This window comes from Acinonyx jubatus, chromosome D1 (genome assembly GCF_027475565.1).
Source record: "Acinonyx jubatus isolate Ajub_Pintada_27869175 chromosome D1, VMU_Ajub_asm_v1.0, whole genome shotgun sequence".
Lineage (NCBI taxonomy): Eukaryota > Metazoa > Chordata > Mammalia > Carnivora > Felidae > Acinonyx > Acinonyx jubatus.
In genome coordinates, this window is record NC_069390.1 from 52,970,103 (window position 1) to 52,990,377 (window position 20,275).

The 20,275-nt window shown below is 35.3% G+C and overlaps 3 protein-coding genes across 3 annotated transcripts in view; 1 reads left to right on the top strand and 2 right to left on the bottom strand.

The window, feature by feature from the left end:
* Positions 1-20,275, bottom strand: part of LOC106966042 (olfactory receptor 52Z1P-like) — an 89,456-nt gene that overhangs the window by 35,201 nt on the left and 33,980 nt on the right. The window lies entirely within an intron of this gene.
* Positions 2,708-4,377, bottom strand: LOC106966044 (olfactory receptor 51I1-like). The gene has a single exon (XM_027039667.2). The coding sequence runs from the start codon at positions 4,272-4,274 to the stop codon at positions 3,318-3,320; it is 957 nt and encodes a 318-aa protein (XP_026895468.1). The 5' UTR covers positions 4,275-4,377; the 3' UTR covers positions 2,708-3,317.
* On the top strand, positions 16,127-20,041 carry LOC106966045 (olfactory receptor 51G2-like). Its single transcript, XM_015062126.3, has 2 exons — positions 16,127-16,133; positions 19,047-20,041. Exons 1-2 carry the CDS (start codon positions 16,127-16,129, stop codon positions 20,039-20,041), a joined length of 1,002 nt encoding a protein of 333 aa, XP_014917612.2.

Below are 20,275 nucleotides of genomic sequence, written 5' to 3' on the forward strand. Positions count from 1 at the left end.
GACATATACTATCTTTTGGGAGTTTGAGATATTATAGAGGGGAATATTCCAAATGAGAGAAAAGAAGGCTTATTTTCATTTTCATAATTTTTGTTTAAATATGTTTATGTTTTATGATTCCTTTGCTGAAACCATCTCAATCTAAGCCTCATATAACATGAAAATTCAGTGAGAGATTAAAATGAAAATATAACAAAGCAGTGTACCTAAAATCTGCCATTTATGTAATGTATCCTTGATTTTCTCAGGTTGTATTAATTTAGATTTCATATTTAGTTGAAGATATAAATATATATGCTTAAGCTAAAATCAGGACTCTGAAACTTATCTGTTATGTATCCAGGGAACATGATGACCCTGATTTCTGTGCTTCAGTGTCTCTATCAGTGAAAATGAGTTAATAATGGTATCTACTCTGTAAGGACACTGTAAGAAGAAATGTGATAAGTTATGTAATATGTCTGTAACAATGAAAAGTATATTTCAAATGTTCAGTGAATATGAATCATTTTATTATAAACCAAAAATATGGTAGAGGACAAAGGCCAAGCCAGGATTTAAAGATAAATACAAATGAATAAAGGCTTCTGTCATTCAGATGGTGATATCAAAGGTGACCAGAGGATAATACAGTTTGTTCAAAGACATATTTAGAGTTCTCTTTTTATATATATTTTATAAAATGTTTGTTTGCAAATATGTAAAATGATTCAGACCAGGTTTATATATTTCATATTTGTGTATATCATATTTACATGCCCAATATTATCATTGCAGATCAGAGACAGGCACCAAATTCTTTATATATACTAGTGATGCCTCTAAATTAACTATAATACAGCAGAGCTAGACATTATTACTTCATCCATTTAAAATTTTTTCATGTTTATTTATTTACTTTGAGAGAGAGAGAGAGCAGGGGGAGGGGCCAAGAGAGAGGGAGAGAGAGAATCCCAAGCAGGCTCCATGCTGTCAGCACAGAGCCCAATGTGAGACTCTATGTCATGAACCTTGAGATCATGACCTGAGCCAAAATCAATTCAGACACTTAACCAACTGAGCCACCCAGGTGCCCTATTACTTCATCCTTTTTTAATCAAGTTATGTGGACATGAATTCATGGTTCATTAATTTATTGATTCAATAATAATATTTAATTCTTTTATTTTCACCTTTTGTCCTTTGTGACTCCTTATTTTACATCTTCACACAACCATTCTGGGGTTCACTATATACCACACTGTATGGGACAGATGAATCAGACAAAAATGCCATCATTCAGGGAAGTACCACTTAGTAAGTGAGACAAGACAGGAATACATTGGCATACTTTAAGACAGAATCAAATAAAGTATCCAATCCACTTCATAACAGACAGAATATGCCATTAAGTTACTTCATCATTTAATTTATAAGTGAAGAAATGTAAAACAAAATTACCAGGAAAGGTCACAGATTCAAAGGAAGGATCTCAGGGACTCAAGCTTAAGGACTCAACACTGTCATGTCACTTTTCCTCTCTGGGGCATCCTCTTATATCTGCTTCTTTTCTCCTCCATACTCATGCTCTCCTAATGTAGACAGGTATGGCTTCCACAAAGCTATGGAACATGATGACCACATGTGATGTGATCTCCTTCCAGAAAGGAGACTCTTTCACACTAACTCTAGCATAAAACATGAAGGAGATTTTCTTTCCTCAGTTTTTAATATCTATAGCTGAAAGATCAGAGGAGGGATATGGTAGAATTTTGTTATTATTGGTCTCATTCAAACTCTACAGACAAGTAAGTATTTCCTCAAAGGAAAATTGTGCAGTGTTTTAAGACAATGAAACAGTTGCTGAAAAATGATCCCCAGTTCCCTCTACTCATGCTCAGGGAAGTCAGAGTTAGGAGGCTTTTGGCCAGACTCACAATAAAGAAAATGATTAAATCAGGCCTTAAAAGATGAAGAAACAGTTTAAGAATTAGAATTTTATTTAATTTTTTCAGCGTCTTAATTATACTCCTCAAATAATCTCTCCATAAAGGTAAAGACCATACTTAAAAAAAAAATAACTCCCTTTATCTTGTTAATACCTAAAAGAGCTTACTGAATGCTTTTGGAATTGAGATAGATTTCCAGCTTCCATAATACTTCTTCTCTTGATCTTCTCTGTCTTGCAGGCCGAAGTTCTTGGCAACCCCAGTCCTCACTAGCTTACTTTCCTCTGAATTCATATTAACAATTCAAAGCAAGTCTCAGCCTTACTAATTACATTATGTAACATGGTTTTGCTGCTATTTCCTGATTTCCATGGGTAGAATGTAAGCTATATGAATATTAAATCTATGTCTTTTATATGATTCTGGTGTCTACCGAATATGTCAGACATTAAAATATTTTCCAGTTGATTGCTTGAGCTATCCTTTAGAAATTCATTCAAAGCTCTCTTAAAGTTGTTTGACATTCTTGCTAATGATAACTGCATGTTTATTCATTCCCATGGACAATTAAGTCTCTCTCTTTACTTGCTTCCTATGCTGATCCTAGCAGGACAATTCTTCCTTTGCTTACTCTAACTTCAAGAGCTGACCCTAGAAAAGAATAAATGACTTTGTTTTTCCTCTTGGAAAGTTAGGAGAACAAAAAAAGATGTAGCCTTGCTTTAACAGGCAGCATATAACCCTATCTACCCTCAGTGTGAAATGTGAAATAAAACAATATCCAAATAAAGCATGAATTCTGAATGAAGTAGCAAAATGAGTAAGAATAACTATTTCTCAGATCCTTATATATTATTCTTTTCAGAAAGCTCCTTTACTTTTTGTTAAAAGTCAGAAGGTTCAGACATTAGCTAGTATCCAACTACAAGAAGTAGTCAGAAATAATAAACATACCGTCATAAATTTATCATCAATTTTGAATTTTCGTGCTTCAGCTTAAACAACATTGCCAGTCAAGAATTAGGAGACATTTTGTTTTCTCTATAAAATTAATCCCTCATTGATCTTTTACAATCCAGAGTTGGACTCCTCAGTTTAACACCTGGAGCGATGTGATTTTCCTCCAACTCACACACCAAACACAATGAGCTTGGCTTCCTGTTGTCATTTCTCCTTACCACTACCAAAGTCATCATTCATGATCACAGTTATGATCTTTTACCTAAGCATTCTGCCTCCCTTTCCCTCATTAGTTAGATTAAATATTTCTTGAGAAAACCTAAGTATTTTATTGTTTTGAATTCATGGTGCCTAACATACTACTTGGCACACAGTAGATCCTGAATAGCAGTTTTTAAATTGGTTATCTCTTCTAATATAGAGAAAATATCATTCCCCAGCAATGACACGTTGCACCCAAAATCGCTTGCGCAGGGCAGCCTGGATCTGCTGGGATTTGAGACTATAGACAAGAGGGTTGAGCAGTGGTGTCATGAGGAGGTAGGCATTACTCATGGTGGTATACAGAATTGGGGAAGTGTCCTGGGTATAACGATGCAGCACTGCCAAGCTGATTAGGGGCAGGTAGAACACAAGCACCATGCATAGGTGACAGGCACAGGTGTGCAGTGACCTCCAGTTTCTGTCTTGAGTCTCCAGCTTCATAATGGTGTCCAAGATCTTCATGTATGAAGCTAAGATGAAGACAACATCCACTGCAAATGTGCAGAGAACAAAAACCAATCCATAGGCACTGCTGAAGGTAATGTCCCCACAGGCTAAGTTCAGCATATCTGGGTAGTAGCAATAGGAGTGTGACAGGATATTGGCCCCACAGAAAGGAAAAGTCCTAAGGAAAAAAGGCAGAGGAGCCAGCAGAGTGGCACCTCGTATGAGGGCAGCTCCACTAAGGCAGGCAACGGTGTAGTGGGTAAGGATCTTGGTATAGTTTAATGGAGCACAGATAGCTACCAAACGGTCAAAAGCCATGGCCACCAGGACACCTGATTCTACTGAGGAGAGGGTGTGGATGAAGAACATCTGGGTTAGGCAGGCATTAAGGCCAATGTCACGGACATCAAACCAGAAGATAGCCAAGACACTAGGCATTGTTGACAATGAAAGGCCTAGATCAGTAAGGGCTAGCATAGCCAAAAAATAGAACTGAGGTTCATGAAGGTTCTTCTCTGCTCTAACTAGGATAAGAAGAACAGCATTACCCACAAGGGCTATGAGGTACAGGATACAGAAGGGGATGGAGATCCATATATGTGCAGCCTCCAGACCAGGAATACCAATGAAGGAGAAAGTGGGCCAATTAAAGAAAGTGTTATTAAAAGCCAACATAGTAAGATGCACATAGGACTGTAGTTCAGGATACTTGCAAACCTATAAAGGAGAAACCATGTGTCAGGAAATGTGAAAGCCAAATTTAAAGTAAATAGGTTATTGATGCACAGAATATAAAATTAAAATATGGAGAACTGAAAAATTGAGTTTCTATTTTTAGCTTCATAACTATTTTGATATGTGGATGGCAACTAAGTACATGAAAAGATGTAGAACATCATTATTTATTAGGTGAATGTAAATAAATACAATAGGATACCATTAGAATGGCTAGAATTAAAAAGACTGAAAATGCCATGTGTTGATGAGGATATGAACAGCTGGAACTCTCTCTCCTGGAATGTAAGTGGTACAACTTCTTTGGAACACAGTTTGGCAGTTTCTTATAAAGTTATACATACACTTATCATACAGTTAGCAGTACCCAGAAATTTCACTCTTAAAAGTTGGCCCAAGAGTCAAAAGACATGAATAGACGCTTCTCCAAAGAAGACATCCAGATGGCCAACCAACACATGAAAAAAATTCTCAACGTCATTCATCATCAGGGAAATACAAATCAAAACCACAGTGAGATACCACCTTACACCTGTCAGAATGGCTAACATTAACAACTCAGGCAACAACAGATTTTGGCGAGGATGCAGACACAGAGGATCTTTTGCACTGCTGGTGGGAATGCAAACTGCTGCAGCCACTCTGGAAAACAGTATGGAGGTTCCTCAAAAAATTAAAAATAGAACTACCCTATGACCCAGCAATTACACTACTAGGTACTTATCCAAGGGATACAGGTATGCTGTTTCGAAGGGGCACATGCACCCCCATGTTTATATCAGCACTATCAACAATAGCCAAGGTATGGAAAGAGCCCAAATGTCCATTGATGGATGAATGGGTAAAGAAGATGTGGTACATATATACAATGGAGTATTATTCAGCAATCAAAATGAATGAAATCTTGCCATTTGCAACAACATGGATGGAACTACAGGGTATTATGCTAAGTGAAATTAGTCAGAGAAGACAAATATCATATGACTTCACTCATATGAGGGCTTTAAGACACAAAATAGATGAACATAAGGGAAGGGAAGCAAAAATAATATAAAAACAGGGAGGGGGACAAAACATAAGAGACTCTTAAATATGGAGAACAAACAGAGGGTTACTAGAAGGGTTGTGGGGAGGGGGGATGGGCTAAATGGGTAGTGGGCATTAGGGAATCTACTCTTGAAATCATTGTTGCACTATATGCTAACTTATTTGGGTGTACATTAAAAAAATTAAATTAAAAAAAAAGTTGGTCCAAGAGAAATGAAAACTCATGTTCACACAAAGACTTGTACACATTTATCCATAATATTTTTATTCATACTAGCAAAAAAAACAGAAAAAAACCAAATATACAACCACTGTTGAATGAATAAACAAACTGTGACAAATCCACACAATTTAAATCAAAGAGGGGGGTGCCTGAGTGGCTCAGTCGGTTGAGTATCTGACTCTTGATTTTGGTCATGATCTTGTGGTTCGTGAATTCAAGCCCTGTGTCAGGCTCTGCACTGACAGTGCAGAGCTTAGTTGGGATTCTCTCTCACCCTCTCTCTCCTTCTCTCTCTCTCAAAATAAATACATAAATAAACTTTTTTTTAAAAAGGAAGAGATTACTGATAGATGCAACAGAATGAATGGATCACTAATGCCATGTGAAAGAAGGCAAAAATAAAAGATCAAAGATGTATGACCTCATTTATATGAAATTCTAGAAAACACAATGTCATAGTGATATTTGCTCAGAGGTTTGAGAGATGAACAGGGAGTGTGAAGACATTGGCTGCAAACAGGCAGAACTGTCTTTTTGGGAGATGAAAATGTCCCATACTGGGGTGCCTGGGTGGCTCAGTCAGTTGAGCGTCCGACTTCATCTCAGGTCATAATCCCATGTCGGGCTCTGTGCTGACAGCTCAGAGCCTGGATCCTGCTTCAGATTCTGTGTCACCTCTCTTTGCCCTCCCCTGCTCTGTCTGTCTGTCTCTCTCAAAAATGAATAAACATTTAAAAAAATTTTTTTAAAGAAAATGCCCATACCATGGCTAATGTACTGATTGAATGGTGTGTGTATATATATATATATATTTTTTTAATTCATCATATTGTACTATTAAAATGGGTAAATTTTATTCTAGGTAGTTTTCACCTCCATAAAGCTAACCAAAAATACAATATTTTTGTCTAATAAATAGCTTTTAAATTATTCTAATTCTGTACTTCATCAAAATGTATCTCTTCAGGATATCTTCTGCAAATCCTTCCTTTCAACTCATTCATAAAGAAAATGTCACTGTAGTCTGTGAAATTACTTGACCCCACTACTAGAAATTTATTGTATCTAGGATGAGTGCCAAGTTATATTTTTTACACATTTACCTATTTGACTCTGATCTAAATGGTGCACATCCACGCTGAAAAAAAAATCTCTATGTCCTCTTTTAATATTTTTGTCAACAGTGTCTTTCATTTTTTCTCCATTTTAAAGAACTATAACACCCTACGTGCATCCTATCTCTTAGAAATCTAAAGGTGGCTTTGAACAAAAGGCATGGCTTCTCTAGTTCAAATTGATTTACTTATCTTCTTCTCTTCTTTTCAGATTTATATAAAATTTATGGGCAACTTGAGTACTCTCAAGGCTTTAGTTAACTCCCAAATTTCCATATCCTACCCACATACCTTTTCTGAATATATATTCAGCTGACCCATAGATATCTCTACCCATATGCTTCAAAGGAAATTCAAATGCGTACCCTAAGTATAAGGGCTAATTTAACCCTTATTGATGCTTACAACTTTTTCTTGTGTTTTCTCCAGAAATATCCCTCTTTCTTACATACCTCATGAACTTCTCTTCAGTCTTAAAAATAAATCTCAAATTTATCTTGTCCAAAAAGTATTCCCTGATCCCTTTCAAAATAATTGAACAAACTTCCTTCTTTGGTACCTTTTAATGCTTCTATCATTACACCCATAAACTTTTGAATTTTTTATTATTTTTCTGCCCTGTCGACTAATCTACAAGTACTTGAGATTACAGGTTATTTCTCTAAATGAGATTTTTTACCTGAAAAACCTTATATATTATGATAAACAATTTGTATAGGTAAATGGCTGACTTGATTAATAAGGATTGAGGTAAATTGCTTGATTTCACTAAATTTCAGGGTTTTTTTTCAGTAAATTTGTATTAATGATACTTTATTAAGTAATTCTGTGAGGATTAAATGTATGAGACAGAGCAAAAGCATACTGCACACTCACTGCCTAAAACCTTACCAATCAACATTTGTTTCTTGGCCTTTATCATACTCAATTCAATAAAAATGTATGTCTAAGTGAATTGCAAACATTATAAAAATCCTTATTAACTTCGCTAGGACACACACTGATTGTTAGGAAATATTAAAATATTTCTACAAAATAATATACTCTCACATTCTTTTACTCTAAGATTTCATATTAAAACCATGAATGGATTTTATTAAAAATCAAAGTATATGAGAGAAGTGATATGTATATATAAGCTGTTATATATACATATAGGTCAGAGTATCTACCTAGTGTGTCTATCAAACCTCTCCCATGTGTTATTTATATTTTTGAATACATTATAAAAAAAAAGTAAGGTCAAGTTGATCAAACCAATATTCCAGGTCAATGAGGAGCTTAAATATGTGTTGGAGAAAGAAAAGAGGCAACAGAAACAGAGATGGAAAGGCAGAAAAAGACAGTGGTATACAGGGAAAGAAGAAGGGAAGAGAAAAAGAGGAAGAGAGGGAGGAAAGAATAAAAGAAAGAGAATTCTAGAAAAAATTAAAGAATAGCTGATACCTGGCCCATCTTCAAATACTAGTGGTGAAGTCAATATACATTTCCTGGATCCTAGTACTTGAATTTCTATCAGAAAACAAATTAATTAATATAAATATTAATTCACCAAAATAATATATGGATATTGAGTGTGTTATATATATGTGTGTGGGGGGGTATTTTTCCTTCAAAGTCCAACCAAAAGCTATGTTCTTACACAAATTTCTAAAAAAGTTTCACTTTGATTTACTAAAGGCTCTATCTTAAACATGTATAATTGAGAAATGCCCCTGGTAGCAGTGGGCTAAAAACACATAACACATCTGATTATAAAAATATCCTGCAATTACACATACATAAATATAGTCATTCACATACATGTATCTGTTATGAATGCATCTTAGTTACTAGCATAAAAGCTTCTTGTTTTACTATAACTCCAGCTTCAAACACAAATTGAATATAATTCATTCTATTCCATCCCATTAGCCCTGTTTCTTTGATTATTATTTTTACATATAAATATATCATATATGTAAATATTATTTATAATATTTTACACAGGTAATTATATAATTATTCAAATATATTTAAATATAAATGCATTTATAATGTAACTATACATTACATATTATAATATGTTATATATGAATATAATAAATATTTTTTTAGTTAAAGAAATGATATGGCTTGGGGTGCCTGGGTGTCTCAGTCAGTTAAACTGAGTCTGACTCTTGATTTCAGTTCTGGTCATGATCGCATGGTTCATGGGTTCGAGCTCCACATGGGGCTCTGAGCTGCTTGGTATTCTCTCTCCCTCTCTCTCTGCCTCTCCCCAGCTCATGATCTCTCTCTCTCTCAAAAAATAAACAAACTTAAAGTAAGAAAAGATCTAGCTCTAAATCCATTCTTATATCAGCTGCTGAAAGGAAAATTTTATTTTACCTGCTTCCCCTTTGAAGTTACACTATGTCATTTTATGTCATGTCACATCATGTCATGTCATGTCATGTCATACTACCTTATATCAATTATGTACATTTTAACAAGAATGTTGTTTGTCAGGTATCATTCCAAGCATTGGAGTAAAGCATTAAAGTAAAACAGCATTATGAAAGAAACTAAATTATTATGGTTTAAAAATTGGCTTTGTCTTTTCCCTCTTATGTAATTTCAACGGTCATTTTACCTTTCGAAGAACTAATATTCCTTGCAGTCAAGATATGGGTAATCATACCTCTTAATGGGTATTTAGAAAGACTAAACAGAAAACAGTAAAAGAGCTTATTATAATGCTGACAGAATTGAAAAACAAAACTTGCAAAAGTCACTGTGTAGTACTGTGTTGAGGTCTGATTGAGAGGTATATATCAAATTTATATCCATATCTACTTCACTCTGTATAAATTTTAACTTAGGGATATTGCAGATGGTTCCAATGATCAGTTGAATTTAAGGAGGATTCTAAAGAAGCATCAGTTGGGTAAAAGCAAATATGTTTCCTGTGCAAAGGAACAACCTTCCTTGTGTAATTCTGCAAAATTATAGCGACTTTACAGAGAACCGAGATCAGGAATATTATGGCAGCTTAGTATTATGAATACAGCATTGACGTTGCAGACTGACAAGTCTCTAAATATTAGCAGAACAGCTCTTCACCCAGGTCAAGTTTATATTTTATCTGAACACCTAAGTTTGGTTTTAAATGGTCATTTTCCCAAAACACATATCCTCATCTTGAAACTTGTAAAGAAGATGACTATTATTACCAGTAGGCATGAACTCAACATTTATATTGGGAAAAGCACTTTTGCTAAACAAGGTGGGGAGAAAAGTCCCAAAATTTGCAAAAGCATTTGCTCTCTCCATGAACCTAAAAACAGCACCTAAAAACAGAACATGCTGATTGAGTCAAATCTAACTCATGCTGCAAAATATATTCCTGAGACACAGGTTTCAGGATTCCAGGGAAAGCTATTAAATCAAGAAATGCAGTCCATGTAATTCAGGAATCTAATACTAGCTGTGTAACCACAATATGCACAGGTAGCATTAACAGATACTCTTTAAATTGATCATGACTACACCAATTAGTACTCAGAAGAAAATACAGATGAAATTCAAACAAGCATGTGACTTTAACCTTACAGTTAACTTTAAAATGTTTGGTTATCAAACACAGGATTCTCTGAACAATTTAGTCCCCAAATCTCACATACCCTAACTCAACACTAGCCATTCCTATGGGTCCCTTTACCTTGGAAAACTGGTTATTATTATATAAGTTTACTTGAAAGAACATTATAACCAATTTACTTGAAAGGACATTTACAATGGTAGTTGCTATTATTTATCTCTGAAATACTTCACTTACTACACGGCGAATGGCCTTTTCACTTTCCCATGTGTCTGTTGGCAGGACTGTCCCTCCCTGGAAGACACAAAACCCCACAGCTCTGTGTGCGGAAGCAGTTTTACTTCAAAGGCTTGGTTGTTTAATGGTAGCTTACAGGCCAACAAGAGAAGGTCTCCCAAGTACCCAGAAAGCTCTGCTGAGATTTAAAAGGCACTGTGGGCTCCCAACCCCTAGCTAAGAAGCTTAAATTTATTTTCACCCCAAGGGATCTGAGAAAGGAGGAAGCATCTTTTAGATATTGTACACCATAGAGCATCTTTTTGTCCTGGAGAAACCAAAAGCTTTCATTTTTATTTGAACACAGTGGATCTGAGCAATTTCTTCCTTTGTTATATGAAAAGCAAGCTGGAGTGAAAACATGTAAACCAGAACTATGTTTAAACAAGATCGGCTGTTTAGGAAATGTTAAGCTTCTTAGCAAATAGAATAATAACTACTTAAAAGTATTTAATACAGAGGCTCCTGGGTGGCTCAGTCAGTTCAGCATCTCACTCTTGATTTTGAGTCAGGTCATGATCTCACAGTTCATGGGTTCCTGAGCCCCACATTGGGCTCTGCGCTGACAGCATGGAGCCTGCTTGGGATTCTCTCCCTTCCCTCTCTCCTTCTCTCTCTCTGCCTTTCTCTATCTCTTTCTCAAAATAAATAAATTTTTAAAAAGAAAAAAGTATTTAATACAAATAAATACTTGCATGCTGTCAAAACTTTTTTCCATGTAATTTATTGCAACAACTATTTTCCCCAGAGTTAACAAAACAAAACTGTCTAACTTTATCTTTCTGCATAAAAAATAAAATAAATTTCGGGATGCCTGGGTGTCTCAGTCAGTTAAACATCCAAGTTAAACTCAGGTAATGATTTCTAAGTTCACGAGCCCCGCATCAGGCTTTCTGCTTCGGGTCCTCTGCCCAATCTCTCTCTGCCCCTTCTCCACTTGTGTGCTCACATGGGCAAGTTCTCTCTCTTTGTCTCAAAAATAAATAAACATTAAAAAAAGAAAAGAAACATTTAAAAAAGAAAATATATTAAAGTTATTTAGTACATGACTTCAGACTGTATCTTTCTATATCTTGTGGGTTTTTTTCTCAAGGATTTATCAAAGGCATATTTCCATGACAGTACAAAAAATGTCCCTCTGAGTTTTAAAAGATAGTTCATATTGGGGACCCTGGGTGGCTCAGTAGGTTAAATGTCACACTCTTGATCTCAGCTCAAGTCTTGATCTCAGGGTCATGAGTTTAAGCCCTACACTGGGTTCCATGCTGGGCATGAAGCCTCCTTAAAAAATAAATAAATAAATGATACTTAATACTGCACAATAAGAATGTAATATATTAAGCACCTCTCTGATTTTTAGACTGCTTATGTTTCACAAATATTAATAATTATACCATCTTAGTACATATTTAATTCCTGTTTAGCTTCCTTTCAAAAATGTTAAATAAATATACATCCAGAGAAGTATAAAGATTTGACTTCTTTTCCTTCACACTTGCCAATCTCTTAAATTTCCTAACATACTAGACCAAATGGGAAAAAAAAGTGTATTGTTATTCCCTTAATTTGTATTGTTATATTGATTATTAGTAAGGTATGATCTTTGTTATGTATTATTGGACATGTGTGCAAATTCTTTGGTAAATTACTCAAATTCGTATTTCAAAATATTCAAATAGATACTTTTAGAGTCCCTATTATCTCAGTTCTATCTTTATATTTAAAATAAAGGCAAACTATTTTTCAGAAAATTTGAGTCCATGTAGGCACTTGATTGGGGAACATCATTAAATCCAAATTTCTAAACCAGGACCCCATTCAGAGTCACCCTCAAAACCTTTTCATGTCTTTATATCCTTGTCCTGCCTCCACTGTGATTCTGCCTTCACTGTGTCAAAATAGTTGCATCTAAGATTATTCTGGGTAATATTAGACAGTAAAACTCAAATTTTTCAAAGTCAAACTTTTCAACTGTAATTTCTACCAATATATCAACTGATTGATGTATATGGGAGTACTAGATCATATTTTCATAAACTAAAGTTCTCTGTAAAATTTTGTCTACTTATTTATGCTAATAACCTAGTCTAACAATCCTGCCTGAATTCCTTTTGGAAGCTTCCTTTAAACAAGTCACAAGTTCACATTTTACTTCTTTTTTATTTTAGGGCACTTCTCAAATAGACAATTTTTCACACTGAGACTTTCCCAAAGAGGCCAAAGTCATTATAAATTATATTTGGTATAAATATGGCATTTGAAAAGACAGGCGCACTAATGAGAGTTTTGGCACAGCTACAGTTAAGATGCGTAATCTGTCATGGAGAGGAAAACACTTGGAATGAGACAAATCAATACATGCCTGATAATACTTGGGAAATTAAATTGTTCATGCACCTGGTGTCTTGGGTCCTTAGTTACTGGCTATCTAAACTGAAGATTTAATAAATATGCAATTCCTGGCAGATAGAACATTAAAAGAAGAGCTCTCTCTCCCCCAACCAGATTCCCATGGTAAACAGGAAAAGAGCTGAGACAAGTTCTCCTAATCCTTTTGGTCACTCAAGGCAAAATTGCTCCTTTAAGTCTGCTGTACTGTGGAGGCCTTCTGTCTTCATCAGTCCTTGGAGCCATCTCAAGGACAGAGTTGACACCAAGTTGTGGATTTGCCTTCACCCACGTGAAACTTCTTAAACACACAAATTAGCAATAACAACAGAAAGACAAACAAAAGTATGTCTATTAATAAGGCAAATTTGCACCAACGGAAGCAAATGTGAAAGGATTGCATAAAAGCAAGTGTTCCTTATTCATGATGAAATATAATCTCAGTAATTTGAAACTCGGTGTTAAGAAGTGGAGACCAGGCACAACATGAGGTTTACCTCATGTTGCATCTTGGATATCTCCAAGCAGGAGATTCATGAATTATGGGGTCTTAAGCCATGGTAGGACACCAAGTATAAACTAGATCCATAACTTACGAATTGAACTAATAGAGAACACTACTTTGACATATTTCCAGTAGTACTTCAGAAGAAAGTGGTCAGGTTGGGATATTTCTAGGGTTTTGGGATCCGGACCCAAGATCTGAGATATCTTTTTGAAGGTTGGAACTGAATGGCAATATATAAATCTCATGGCATAATAGTTTAGGATAGAAATAATGTGGTATGGAAAGTGAAAGCCATCTTGATAAATAAACTGTCGTTTGATAAAGGACCTAAGCTGTTTTTCTATGTGAGCAATCAATTTCTCTCAAATAATTTCCATTTGCCCAGATTGCCTATTGATTATTTGAATAAATTTATTTTCAGGAATTTAATAAAACAAAGGATGGGTTTATTTGCTGTTTTACATCTTTAATTCCTTGTGCAAAAGTGTTCCTGCACAAGTAAGAGAGTTGACATAAGTATTCTCAGTTCACAGTCTGGATATGTTCTGTGTTTATTCAGGTGTTCTTGGTTCTGTTTGCCATTTCACTGATAGGAATAGTAGGAATTTTTACATTTAGTAAAGCTGGAGTTAAATGGTGTATACTACCTAGTACTCTGAGATTCTACACATCTTTATATGTATTATCTTTAGTTATTCTCAAAGGCTCCTGAGACGTTAAATTGATGAATTCCATAATGACATTTTATATAGTCATTTCTCACAGCTATATCTCAAGAATACAGCTACTGTCATTAACACATTAACACACAAAGTTGTTCAATGCATATCTTCAATAAATAGCATATTGCTGGATCTGTTAATACTAATGTAAGATTTATGTAACGCCTTCTCTGTGTTGGGCCTTGATATATCTGACAAATCAACAGGAGAATACAAAAAAAGAAATATTCTTTTTCCTGGAGGTGACTGAACTTTCAGTTTGAACACCTCATCTAAGAATCTGTCCTCACATGTTAGGAATCATTTATGCAAGACCTCTTTCTCTGGTTCCCAGTCCCACATTTAACTTATACTTTTTCTCAAAGGTCATAGGTCTTCACAACTTTGAGTAGACAGGAAACTACCTATTTTATTTTAATCTAAGTCACACAAAAAATTTTAATGAGTAAAGGATTATTAATTATAATCTATATTTCAATATTTCTATCTTTAAATTAAAAAAATAATAATGACAAAAACACCCAGGGAAATAGGAAGCTACTTTGGGTAATATATCATTCTCAGTGGTATTTTATTTATATATATTAGTGGCTTCAATTCACATCTATATTATGAATATAGAATATCAGGACAAGAAGAATCAGTGGAGATAGCTGATCAACCAATTTTGCACTTAAGTGATTTCCATTATGATTGCTTTTCTTCCATAGAAGGGGAAATAAAACATTTTTCATCAGAGAAAAGATACTTTATCATTACAAGTCAGGTTTATAAAAATTATAACTTTGATGTTATTTTTGAAGTATATTTTGATAAAGGGAGAACATGCTGGGGACCATGAATTACCTTTGAATCCTAGATTGGCTACATATTAGTTGTCTGACGGGGGGGTTCGATAAATTAATATATTTGAATTTCAGCTTGTTCAAACTGAACATGATTTGCTAATTGAAGTGAGAAGAATATATGGCTTTTTATGTGAGAAGGTAAATAATAAAAGACACATAAAAGTGTTTTTTTTTTAATTCCTTAACATGATTCATCACAAGGAGGGTCTAATGCTATTTTGTGGAACTTGTGGAAGTTTGACTACTCCTGTTGAATGCCATTGAATCTGTGCATTCTGCTAGCCTGAAAGTCCATATGTTTATGTGAAACTACATGACAAAAAAGGTCCTTGACATGCAGTTATGTGTAAGGTGCATGGTGTGTGTAGGGGTAGTGTGGAATGATGATGGGAAAGTTTATATAGTTTATAATTTCAGAATTCCAAGGTAATTTCTACATATATTCTATAGGGTTTCTGAAACATACAGTATAAATGGAACAATAGCAGAATTCAAACAGATGTCTGTGAAGCAATTAAATTTTGAGAAATCTCAAAATATATTGTAGAAGACATGAACAATCCCAAGATGTAGATACTACATTAAAACAATTCGCTTCAGAGTGAAATGAGATGACACCAAGACTTAATGAGAGGCTTTCAATTAACCTGATGCAAAAAAAGTACCCAGTACTTGGGCTATTTCTGGAGCTTCCCTAGGAAACAATGAAGAATGGACTTTAAATCAAGAAAAGTGGCACCTGGTGGCTCAGTCAATTGACTGTCAGACTCTTGATTATGGCTCAGATCATGATCTCACATTTCGTGGGGTCAAGCCCTGCATCGGGCTCTGTGCTGACAGTGTGGAGCCTGCTTTGGATTTTCTCTCTCCGTCTCTCTCTCTGCACTTCCCATGTGTGCATGCTCCCTCTCTCTTAAAATAAATAAATTAAAACTTTCAAAATAAATAAATCAAGAAGAGACTGGGGCTTCCTAGGAGATTATATCCTCGTGAGATAGCTGCATGAATAATAAAGAAGCTCAAACCAAGTCATAGGACTCTTGATTTTGGACATGGAAGAGAAAGCTGCCCCTGCAGGACTTTAGCAAACACTCTACCTTGAGATGTCAGGTAAGAGAGAAGATATTGTTTACTTGCATTTGGAAAAGACTAAGAGCAAAGAGACTATGGATAAATTAGTGAGTATAGACACTCTAGCCTGTAACATGAGGAACTACAGGAATCTAGAGGTGTTTCTTTCTATGAAAGTATCTCTAATTTGTTTTCCCTCAAGAACCTGAAACAGTTGGACAATGCTACTGAGCCAAAGAAAAGTGAGTGGGTTTAACGTATTCCTGAACTAGAGAAGTGCACAACTACCCATGCCTATGTTTACACCGACCATGAGATTCAGCCTCATATCTAAACATGAACATCCTTTGAAAACAACAAGTGTAGACTCTGGATTCTGAAAATGCTTTGCAAAACCCATGCATAATAAAAGGCATTGTGAATAAACATGGCACCAGACCCTTAATGTTGGAAGGTGCAATGATTTGACTAAGCAGAATGAGTTTTACCCAACAAAGAGTGAGTTTTCTAGCCATTCTACCTCCATTCTCTATCTTTTAAAACAAAACTCAAGATTAAAAAAAATACTAATAAAGCCTCTTGAAGATAATTCCAATTTTTGTAATTTTTAAACACAATGCATAGAAATCTAGTGAATCCCTTGTTAGTATTTCTAAAAGTCTGATCCAAATTGACTTGAATTGAGATTTTGAAAAATTCACTAACCTGTCAAATGGAAGCAGAGACAAATGGGCTGGATCTTCCAGCTTCTTACCCACAATGCCAACCAAGTTAGGTAGTCAGACTTTATAGAAAAACTTAAAAAAAAAACATTATTATTTTATCTGAGACTCTTAATCTGACCAAAGATTAGACTTAAGGGAGAATTCAAATAGGAACAGCTGGGAAATACTCAGGCCACCACAGCTAAGGCCCATCAGCTCCACCCAGGGAATGATGATTTAGAAGTGCACATCTCTACAAAGGCCCACAAATGATACCAAGGATGACATTGGTGAGTGAGGGTAGATGAGGGGTTGGGAAAGGCATACGTGCAAATATTTGTATGGCTTATTGTCATTGTGAGATAACTGCTACGATAGGAAGGGTATATAAGTATAAATGCAATGTCTATGTAGTTCCATAAAAACAGAATCTGGTGAGAGATGAACTCATAAAAATGTGTACTTTGCTGTCTGTGGGAAAGAGATTCAGTGTATCACAAGATTCATTGTTTTATTTAAATAAATAAGTTTTGGTAATGAAGACTATGAAAACGGTCTCATCTCTGACATACTGTGCATTTTGTTGATTATTAAATAAGCTTGTCACTTCTTCAAAGAAGTTGCTAATTTTACTTTCCTAGATCTTTGTTATAATCTTCAAGCTTAGAGCCAATAAGAATATGGAGAAAAATAATTGATATTTATTGAATATTTGGATGAATAAATAACCATACCTATATTGAATTAAGTCAATAAAATAGGCATTGTATAACATTTTGTTATCATCATTAAAAATGAACTGTTTGCTTACACAAGTACATAGTAACTATGCAAAATATCTCTAGATCTTTTTAATTAAAATTCAAAATATTTACAATACTTTGGTCAAACATGGTCAAACATAACCATGAACATGATTTTTTTTTTTAATTAAGCAATCTAGGGACACCAGGGTGGCTCAATCACTTCGACTTCGGCTCAGGTTATGATGTCACAGTTCGTGAGTTCAAGCCCCTCATCAGGCTCTGTGCTGACAGCTCAGAGCCTGGAGCCTGCTTCAGATTCTGTTTCTCCCTCTCTCTCTCTGCCCCTCCCCAGATTGCACTCTGTCTCTATCTCAAAAATAAATAAACATTAAAAAAATTAAACAATTTGTTCAAAATTTTAGTATTTTTAAATATATAGAACTAAATTCTTGCTGTTTTTGTTCATGTTCAATTGAAAAAAAAACACATTTATATTCAACAATGAATTATCATGAAACAGTGCTTCATAACCTATGGAGTGAAGGTATACTTAAAATTTTGCAATCACCAAATACTTTCATAAATATAACTAAAATTATGTTTAATGGAAATGAAATGAAAAATACATGCAATAATAACCCTATTATTATATACTAATAATAATTAGTATTATTAAATTAAATTATTTAAATTAAAGCATAGATACATTATGTCAATTAATGCAAAAGTTTCTAAAGATTTATTTTACTTTTTTATTATTTTTAGCTTTTTAAAATTATTATTTATTTTTGAGACAGACAGGGAGCAGGGAGAGGCAGAGAGAGAGGGAGGCACAGAATCCAAAGCAGGCTCCAAGCTCTGAGCCGTCAGCACAGAGCCCACTGCAGCGCTCAAACTCACAAACTGAGAGATCATGACCTGAGTTGAAGTCAGATGCTTAACCGACTGAGCCACCCAGGCTTTAAAATAAACCTTTAAATCAAAGGTTTATTTAAATTTCTGCACTCATCTCACTGGAGAAATAATAGGATATCAAAATGTGCCAAGAACTACAGTTTAAGTAGCTTTGTCTAATATGGATCAAGGTAGTCTAAGGCAGTAAGAAATACCCAGGAATGTACCACTGTAATTACAGTAACAAGTATGAATTTGCATGGATTTTTAAAAGAAATTTACTTGAACAGATCATATACTTTGGATTTTTTATTATTTATTTATTTATAACAAACATTATATCAGTTAAAGTACTTAGATAAACTAAATACCAATGATACTTTTTTGTCTTCATTTTTCCTTCATAAAGCTACAATATCTAGGGAATTTGATCAAAAAAAGCAGGTCTTGTTTGTTAGTCTAGAGGCTTAGATGCTCTGTTGGGAAACAGCATTTAATCTCATATTAGAGACAACTCAGGGTCAATTTAAAGTAAGGTGTATTATGAGTTGTCAAAGGTTCAAGTCAAATTTTAACATCTGTGACTGAGTCAATAAATTTTGTTCTAGGAAAGGCATGCACTTCTGGCATTATATTGCCCACCAATAGCACCACATCCACTGTCTCCACCTTTGTGGTGACAGGCATACCTGGGCTGGAGGCTGTGCACATCTGGATCTCCATACCCTTCTGTGCCATGTTCTTCATTACCTTGGTGAGCAACATGACCATCATGACAGTTATCTGCAAGGACCAGACCCTCCATGTGCCTATGTATCTCTTCCTGGCCATGCTAGCTGTCTCTGATCTGGGTCTGTCCCTCTTCACTTTCCCCACAACGCTGGGGATCTTCTGGCTGGATGCCCGAGAGCTCACCTTCTCTGCTTGCTTCACCCAAATGTTTTTTATTCACACCTTCCAGGATTTTGAGTCAGCTATCATACTGGCAATGGCCTTTGACCGCTATGTGGCCATTTCTCGTCCATTGCACTATTCTTCCATTCTCACCAACGGTGTAATTGCCAGGATAGGTTTGGCCATTCTAGTGCGAACATTCACTGTGCAGGTGCCTCTCCCCATCCTCTTGAGGACGCTGTGCTTCTGTGATTCCAATGTATTATCTCATTCCTACTGCCTGCATCCTGATATCATAAAGCTCTCTTGTTCCAACACCAGGATCAACAGCATCTTTGGACTGTTTGTGGTGCTATCCACTATGGGACTTGATTTTCTCTTCATCCTCTTTTCATATGTCCTGATACTTAAAACTGTACTGAGCATTGCATCCTATGGTGGCCGTCTCAAGGCTCTCAACACCTGCATTTCCCACATCTGTGCTGTGATTCTCTTTTTCACACCCATGATCTGCCTGTCCATACTGCACCGCTTCGGCCCCAAACTTCCCTCATGTATCTACGTGACCATGGCTAACATGCATTTTCTCATTCCCCCTGTGATGAACCCTGTTGTGTATGTAGCGAAAACCAAGCAGATACGAGATAAAATTCAGAAACTCTTCACCAAAAGAAGACCAGGAGAATCCCAAGTCACATTTACAACATAAATGAGCACGATCCTAAGAGAGAAAGAATGCTTCATGAAAGCAAAGAGCTGCTGATATTCTAAAAGCCCACAAAGATTCTGTTTGACTCTTCTGAATTATACAGTATATTGGTTTGGGTAACTTTTAAAACTGTTTCTATTCTATGATTTGAACAAATGTACATTGAACAATAAAATTTATTCAGGAAATAAAAATCTGAAATAATGAACTATTTGCATTATTTCTTTGTCCACT

Coding starts and splice junctions, on each gene's coding strand:
- LOC106966044 (XM_027039667.2), bottom strand. CDS start 4,274: ATGTTGGCTTTTAATAACACTTTCTTTAATTGGCCCACTTTCTCCTTC.